Source organism: Acartia tonsa, chromosome 1 (genome assembly GCF_053477335.1).
Source record: "Acartia tonsa isolate MP-2025a chromosome 1, ASM5347733v1, whole genome shotgun sequence".
NCBI classification, from domain to species: Eukaryota; Metazoa; Arthropoda; class Copepoda; order Calanoida; family Acartiidae; genus Acartia; species Acartia tonsa.
In genome coordinates this window covers 62,137,405-62,146,401 of record NC_137260.1, presented here as the reverse complement: position 1 = coordinate 62,146,401, position 8,997 = coordinate 62,137,405, and the positions used below count along the sequence as shown (strand labels likewise).

The following is an 8,997-nucleotide window of genomic DNA, read 5'->3' as shown; positions in this document are numbered from 1 at the left end:
GCCGTTAGTAACTGTCTCACTTATACATTTAACTAGCAGTTTTATTTTGCAGATTTTTTGAAGAAAGAGTAGTCAAACAAAATAAGAAAGATATTTTACCAGATGGGACATTTAAATTTAATGAAGGGATTATTTTGTTTATTATAATTTGAGGTGAACGTATCTGTCAGTGTATCATTCCTTAAGATTCATAGGTTGCACTAAAATAGCCTAAACCCAAAGCAAGGTTCTAAGAAAAGTAAAAACTTATCAGACCATCTATTTCCGAGATCTTAAGCTTCAGACAGAAAAACTTTACTACTTATTATATTATTTTGTTTGACTAGGTACTTTTTAAAATAGCCATACCACAAAAATAAAAAGTCTAGAAAAAAACAATATATTGAAAAGGCCTAAAATTTCACCTAAAACCCTATTTTAAGTTCACACTGTGTGTGTTATATTATAAATATAAAGTTAAATAAAAGAAAACTGCTTTGGACCAAAAAGAGAAAAAAAATCGCCTGTCTAAAATGAGAACAAAACTTTTAACATTAACTTTTCAATGCAAGTCCCAAAGACAATATTTCTATGTAATAAAGTTGGTCTAGTAAAGCAAATCTTAAAGAAACTTTTGTTTAAAAGTAGTGTTTGAAAAAAGAGAGCCCAAGTAAAAATTGACTTTTTCTTCCAATATCTGTTTAATGTTCATATTTTCAAAGCCTAGCATACAAAAAGATCTCATTGTAAAGAAATATATAAAAATATGAATGTTAGGTTTTTAAATCTATGAACTTAATTGTTTAATGCTTGCTTATTTAATTTCTAAGCATCCATTTCTGATGATTAATAGTGTTCACTAATGCTTTGTATTTTACGATTAGGAGTGGAACCGATCGCAGGCAAATTCAGATGTCAATTTTGTACAGTTTGTACGAGATTTTCTCGAGTATTTAATTTTAAAAGGAGTATATTAACTATTTACTATAAAGTAAACAAATCATCCTTTTAAAGCAGTATTTTAGTGTTTATTATCTCTTGTACTTTAAAGTTGCGTACATTCTCGGAGAACTGGGTTTCGGTCATCGAGTAGAATATATTTGAAAATTGGTAATTATAAGGAATTAAAAATGTACAAAACATTAGTTTCCACTAGTAATCATCTGATATTAAATAATTTTAGGCCAAATATATTCAATTTATTAGCCTAGAAATTAAGGTTTCCTTAGCCTTTCATGCAAAAAAAGGAGACTTAGGATACCATAACTCCGAGTCTAGCCTATGAAATTTTATATGATTTGGCACATTTATTGAGACACAAAAATACACACATAATTAATAATGTAAATTATATTGTAGCGGCTGAATATTTCTAGTCACATGCTGGTTTCTATTCATGACCTTTTCTTAAAGATATTTTAAATCAAAACATAGAATAACTTCATTGTATTTCAAGAAAAGAGTTGGCTATTGAAGCAAGTTCTTTTATTGAAAAAAGGTGGAGGAGGGAGGAAATATTGGACTGTAAATTACTTTGGTACCTAAAGTTTTTATCACGATCTCTCATTTGTAGGCTTAAAAACTTTGGGTACTTTGATTGGATGGTTTTGAACAAGTAGTTTCCAAACTTTTAACCAATAATTTCATTTACAGAAGGGGCTACTATGTCCATTGTCTTATCCCTCCAGATCCCAACTAATAATATTTTTACAAAGCTAAAAAAAATGGTACCAAGCCATTTGTAATTTTTAGGGGATAAATAAGAAGAGGTTATGTGAATTGAAAACCATCATATATTATTATTATTATTACTGATAATATATTAAAATGTCATAAAAATTATACCAAATATATACTATAAACTAAATCCGTTATTTGTTTTCTTTATCATCCAAAACAACACCGATTGTGGCATAAAACGATCCGATCGTTTTCGTAAAGATAATAGGTTCTAAACCTTGTCTTCAAATTTTTCTTTTATGTTAGCGCAACATACTTAAGAGTAGAGGGAATACTTAACCAAAACATTAATATGCAAAAGGATATGCAATTAAGGATCGTGCATTCGTAGTTATCTAATGGGAGTTTGACCATATAAAGGGTGTTTAAAAAAAACCAATCGCTTCACTTATTTCAATATAAACCCTACAGTTTAGTCAAAAACTAACGAAAATGACCCAAATCATGTCCAAGCAATGACAATGAGAAAGCACTATTGAATTTTGATTTCTACTCACATCTCCTGAGCACTACAGCTCGAGTCCTAGCCATTGTGGAGAATTTTTTCTTGCATGGAGATTAGAATACAACAAATCGTCTTAAGTACTGAAAATCTTGTAGATAGACCCCATAATGTTTATCATCTTTGATGGAGTATGTAAAGACCTTTCTGTAGACACCTTAACTAAGTTTCTAACTCAATCCTAGCCAATTTGGCATAAAAAATACAGACCCATCAAACATTTAGACATGACAAGTCTCTCTAGTTCTTGATGTTTGACAGATCTTTCTTTTTGATGTCAAAATGTCTAAGATTGTGTTAGAAACCTGATTAAGGTGTCTATAGAAAGATATTTACATGTCCCATCAAAAATTCTAAACATTATGGGTTCTATTTACAAGATTTTAAGTACTTAAGACAGTTTGTTCTTTTTTTTAAAGACAGAGCAGTCATGTCTCAATGTTTGATTGGTCTGTCTTTTTGATACCAAATTGGCAAGTATTGAGTCAGAAATCTGGTTAAGGCGTCTATAGAAAGGTCTTTAAAGTGTGTTACCTTTTTTTATGTTTTATTATTATTTGGCCACAACTTGGTAAAAAATGCTCGCAAATCAGACCTTTTTCAACTAAAGATACTCAAATGGTTCCTTTACAAGCCCAATCAATCAGTTTCAAGATATCTTTATATTTCAAGAAAAATTTATGAAAAGACTAAAAAAACAGCAAATTTGGGTGTTACCTTTTATATTCACAGATACCATAAAATCAACAGAAAAACTACTTATTTTTACTTATCTGTCATTTTTAAAGTTTGATTCTGTTAAATTGGCTATTCTTGAAGGGATTTATGCATTGAAATATACTGATACATAATATTGGGCAGAAATTAATGTATTTCAAAGAAAGAAAATTTTGAAAATAAGAAATTTGACCTATACCACTTCAGAGGACAGTTGCCAACCTCCAGTTGACAGGATATAGTTAAATACTTGTTAGCAATAATAATTAGCTCAAAAAGTAAAACAAAAAGTTTTTTAATATGGCAAAAAAATGATAATCTAAATCGTAATTTTTGGGATGAAGATCTAAAGGACGCTCTTACAGGTGGTGATGATGACCCAGATGGTATCCAAGTACATGAGCGTTATGACAACTCATCTATTGAACTATGGTCCAATTTTTGTAATTGTAGCAGCCTCCAATGAAAAGTTGTAACAAGAAATATAACCATCTTTTAAAAACTACTATATTTACCTTATGAATTGGAGAATTTAAAAACCATGATTGTATGTTTTGGGATTTCTCTTGATTGGTGAATGCTACAAATACAAAAATCGGACCATAGTTTAATAGATAAGTTGTCACAATGCTCATGTATTTGGATACCATTTGGGTCATCATCACCAACAGCAAGAGCGTCTTTAAAATCATCATCCCCAAAATTAAGATTTAGATTATCATTTTTTTGCCATATTAAAAAACTTTTTGTTTTAATTTTTGGGCTAATTATTATTGCTAACAAGTATTTAACTATATCCTGTCAACTGGAGGTTGGCAGCTGTCCTCTAAAGTGATAGAGGTCGAATTTCTTATTTTCAAAATTTTCTTTCTTTGAAATACATTAATTTCTGTCCAATATTATGTTTCAGTATAATCAATGCATAAATCCCTTCAAGAATAGCCAATTTAACAGAATCATACTTTAAAAATGACAGATAAGTAAAAATAAGTAGTTTTTCTGTTGATTTTATGGTATCTGTGCATATAAAAGGTAACACCAAAATTTGCCGTTTTTTAGTATTTTCATCAATTTTTCTTGAAATATAAAGATATCTTAAAACTGATTGATTGGGCTTGTAAAGGAACCATTTGAGTATCTTCGGTCGAAAAAGGTCTGATTTGTGAGCATTTTTGACCAAGTTGTGGCCAAATAATAATAAAACATAAAAAAAGGTAACACACTTTATATGCCCCATCAAAAACTTTAAACATTATGGGGTCTATCTATTTCAAGTACTTTAGACAGTTTATTCTTTTTAAATAAAGACAAAACTTTCTTAATTTGTAATAAAATATGCACTCTCCACGTAGGGAAAAATTCCAACAAGGGCTAGGACTCGAGCTGTAGTGCTCAGGAGAGGTGAGTAGAAATCAAAATTCAATAGTGTTTTCTCATTGTTACTGCTTGGACATGATTTGGGTCATTTTTTGTTAGTTTTTGACCAAAACTGTAGGGTTTATATTGAAAAGAGTGAAGCGATTGTTTTTTTTTAAAACACCCTTTAATCAATATCATGTACACGATTTGGTTCAGAGATAAACTAAAGTAGAATATCGTTCCCGAAACTTAAAAATGTAAGAACATTAGTTTATATATTCAACTATCTAAAGAGCTCTATTTCGGTCCAATAATAATTCCTTAGCGCTTCACTCATTTCGACCAGCAAACTTCGAATAATACAAGGAAAAGGGAATGTGATTCTGACAACAACAGGGACGGGGGCTGTGGGAAAATTTCCCCACAGTCCCATTAAAACCCACTCCCTTTCAGGAACGTGAAAAAAATTTTTAATCAACAAAATTTTAAATTCTGCGGCATTTTCAATTGGATCGAATTAATTGGCTGAATAGCAGCCTCTGGTAAAATATAACAAGACCTGAAACCTCACTAGTCCATAAATCAACGCAATTCTAACTTTTACCACCATATCCACCATTTAAACGCTTGAAGCTGGCTTTTATAATGAATCAGAATTTTTTTAATGAAATATCAACAAATGTTTTGTTGAAGTCAAAGGTTCAAATAAAAAAAAAACACGTCAAAACAAAATCAAATGACTGTTTACTATATTACAAGTTATTATCCCATTTCCTTAATTAACATTTTTCAATGAAAAAGTTTACTTTTGTGTCATAGCAGTTTGAACTCAACAAAACAATTGATGATATATAGCCAAAAAATGTCTAACATTTCAAAGTTCTTTTCTAATATAACCATGGTAAAATTTATATTCACAAAAAAAAACATTTAGAATCCCTGCTAAAAGGTGCTTCTAATTACTTGCTCTTCGCTCGTGCATACTCCTCTTTATTTCAAACAGACATGCATAGAATAGTTATTTCTCGCATCGTATTATAAGCAGCTTTCCGCGGATATAGAATTTACAATTATAAGATTAAAACCATTCTTTTTAGCCCCGAGGTGCCGAGCGCACGGGCTAAAAAACTGGTTTTCATCTTATGATTGTACATTTTTATATTTGTAGAAAGCTGGATATCATACGATGCTAGACAGTTTTTTTTGGTATGGATGAGAACCGGTTCCTATCCACCGGATTCGAATAAATACGAGAAAAAGTGTTATTCTTGGCTAACAACTATTTTGGTGGTCTTCAGCGCCATATCAATGAAAAAGCAACAAAAAAAGGTAATCGGCGAAAGGTAAAAAACAAAGTCATAATAAAACTCGATTCGTCCTAAAAATATTTATTTCAAGAAAAGTGCAGATCTAAAAACTATCACAATAAATGCACATTTTATTTATTAATTCATATAATTAAACACACAAATTTAAATTTATTTAATATTTTCAAGAGTATATATAATAATAATATATAGTATAAATAAAAATAATCCAAACCGCATATTGCTGCTTACATAATTCAAACAAGGTTCAATATTAATTTTTATATTTTATGTAAAAAATAAACAATTCAGAACTTTTGGATAATAGTATATAGGTATGTAATTCATTGTTTTTTTTATTAAAAATTTATTTACAAAAATCTTCAGATCTTATTGAAAAGTGGGGTCATTAAAGATTTATACATAAAAAAATGTTTTTAGGCGCAAAAATTTATCTTTTTAATGCACTAAATACGCTTTTATTATTTAAGGTAGAAAAAAGTAATACTTTTAAATTAAAACATATCTTATTGCATTTCAGAAATTCGTTCAGAGAGATTATTGGTTTTAATATAAAGCAATACTTTATCTACAACAATTATTCGTTTTCATGTTGCTTCGAACTCTTGTCCCCAGAGAGGGTTGGTTGTCTGGTTGTTGTTTAGGCGACACTCTCGTTTCCATGAACAGGCTCCAGCTTCTTCTCTGAAAATAAAAGATCAAAATTAATAAATTATTTTTTTCCTATTTTCTATGCCACTAACCTCTAGTGGAGGTCAGAAAAGTAGCATAAAACTACTTCAATATATTAAAAGCTTATTCCATTAATAGCGTATCCGAGATCTTCAGCTTCAGACAAAAAAATAATATTGTAAGTTTATTACATTGTGGTAGTAAATAAGAATATGCTTGTCCCTTAAGATCCCGCAAACGGCCAGGCTTATAAGGTTCTCCATTGCAGGGAAGCTTTATATTAATCATTAGCATCATTTTAAATATTTTTTTTTGTCATTGAACTCCAAAAACATTTAGGTAATGGAATGAAAAATATGGGGGCCAAAAAGACAGAATAACGTACATTCAATACTTTTTATCAAATTCTTAGTTTTTCAAAATATTGCAATTCAGCACATGACCTAAATCATATATTTCTATATCAAAGAGTACATCATTACAATCAGGGTTCTTAAGTGATAAGACAATAGACGATAATTTTGATAGACACTCCCAATGATGATAAACAGAGCTACCCCTTCTGTAAGTTATAAGTTAAAAAGTTTTGAAACTACTAGTTTGGAACCAATCAATCAAAAGTTAAAAAAGTATACAGGGTTTTTGAGTCTAGTTATAAAACTTTGGGTACCAGTTATTTTAAATACTTTTTGATAAATAATTCTATCCCTGAAGTAAAATTAATATAAACAAAAAAGGGTGTATTGACTTTTTAATCTCAATCTTCTCATTTACAACTTTGTAACATATATAAACATATTCTCATATTTAGAAATTTATATGTAAACAAAGGGAGAGGTCATTTTCTAGTAAATCCCGTAAAGGTGTGTGTTATAAGGCCTAAAAATAGTAGTAGAACGATAAGGTGCTCTAGATATATGTATTCCCTATTGAATAGAACAATAGGGAAATTTTTTTTTTTTTTTTGATAACCGTACCTGGATTATCTAAAAAAAATACGAAATTTCTATCAAACGCTTTGTTTGGCTCAAACTGACAAAAATTAAAAAAAAATATAATTATAATAATAATGTTTTCTATAGGTACAAGGTAAAGGTTAAGAACAATCTATACCATTAAACAAAGGAAGAAGTCATTCTTTACAGGTTGATTTATTATAATTATATTTTTTTTTATTTGTGTCAGTTTGAGCCAAACAAAGCATTTGATAGAAATTTCAGATATTCCAGGTACGGTTATCAAAAAAAAAAAAAAAAATTTCTTCCCTATTGTTCTATTCAATAGGAAATACAAATATATAGAGCACCTTATCGTTCTACTACTATTTTTAGGCCTTATAACACACACCTTTACGGGATTTACTAGAAAATGACCTCTCCCTTTGTTACATTTAAAACATTTACTAATATATTTGAACATATTTTTTTTTATTTCCATACAAAGCAAAAGTACTTCCTACTAAACGAATTAGTAGCTATGCTACTCTATATTTACAGATATTTCTGTACGTTCATCAGTATCTAAAAGGTAAAGACTCTGATAACAGTCTTTATGCATTACTAATACTGTATTAGGGTTTACTTATCTTTCTTAAAATCTTAGATTTCATCATATTACTGTGATGTTTCTGGACAAAATCATCCTTGTTTGTATTAAAATCTGTTTTTTAAAGCTATTGTTCGTCATGTAACTAGCGGCAACGCCCCTAGATGCATAGGGGATTAGGGTAACTCTATCTTTAGTTTTTAAAAGAAAAAATATTTGTTTTGTTTGAGGCTTTGGATTTTTTCTATGGCCGATCTTTCATGGGAAAGAAAAACCATTTCGGTCGAGCAGTACGCAATATCTAAGCATTAGACAAACGGGCATCCTGCTACTTTTATGTAATGATGACATATTTGTTTTAAAAAGAATAAACTATAGAATAGTTTCAATTTAAAAAAAATTATAGGTACAGGAAACAGTGTTAAAAATAAAAACACTTGTATTTAAATAATTTAAGGATACAGGGATGAGACATTCAACGATAAAAAATCTTGTTTTTTTTGTGTATAATTCTACTTGGTTACATACACATTGCACATTGGTGTAAAGAAAGAATTTTAGATTTTATTTATCAAAAGCGTCATTAATTATCCCCTTTTTTCCAGATAATATTAGGTATAATACAACTTCCTTGTCTATTGTTTTATAATAATAAAATATATCCTACATACTAAAGTAGTTAATGTACTAAATCTCAAAATATAGCAGGTTTTAGGCTATATAGAGAAAAAGGGTCAAATCCCACCAGGAGAAACGAGTATTAATATTTAAGTCAATACTTTGTTTAATATCTCACGGCAATTTATAAATATGACACAATATTAGTAATCAAATAATATCAAATCTTATAACGCAATTTATGTATTTGAAAATTTGTTTTGTTTTACACTATAATTTATCTTGTAAAATTCAAAAGTTCATGGTAAACTTTAAATCCTGTTATTCCAGAATATGACTCTTCTTATAAATTCTATAACCCCCCAAAAATAATTTTTTTAAAGCAGAAAAATTTAATGTAGAAAATTGAAAGCAATGATTGATTTAAATCAGTGTTTTATAAACAAGTATGCATAAATAAGATGTTGAAATCCTTGATAATTTTTTTTGGCTAAGATTTTAAATGTTTGTGAATACCAGGTGTCATAAGGGATAAGG

The 8,997-nt window shown here is 29.2% G+C and overlaps 1 protein-coding gene across 2 annotated transcripts in view; it reads right to left on the bottom strand.

The window, feature by feature from the left end:
• Positions 1 to 5,669: 5,669 nt before the first annotated feature.
• The window catches only part of LOC145325902 (uncharacterized), a 57,651-nt gene continuing 54,323 nt past the window's right edge, over positions 5,670 to 8,997 (bottom strand). For both annotated transcript variants that reach the window (XM_080168912.1, XM_080168905.1), the window contains one exon: positions 5,670 to 6,309. In XM_080168912.1, coding sequence (XP_080025038.1) covers positions 6,266 to 6,309 — 44 coding nt within the window. In that variant the 3' untranslated portion in view covers positions 5,670 to 6,265. The remainder of the gene's footprint in view (positions 6,310 to 8,997) is intronic.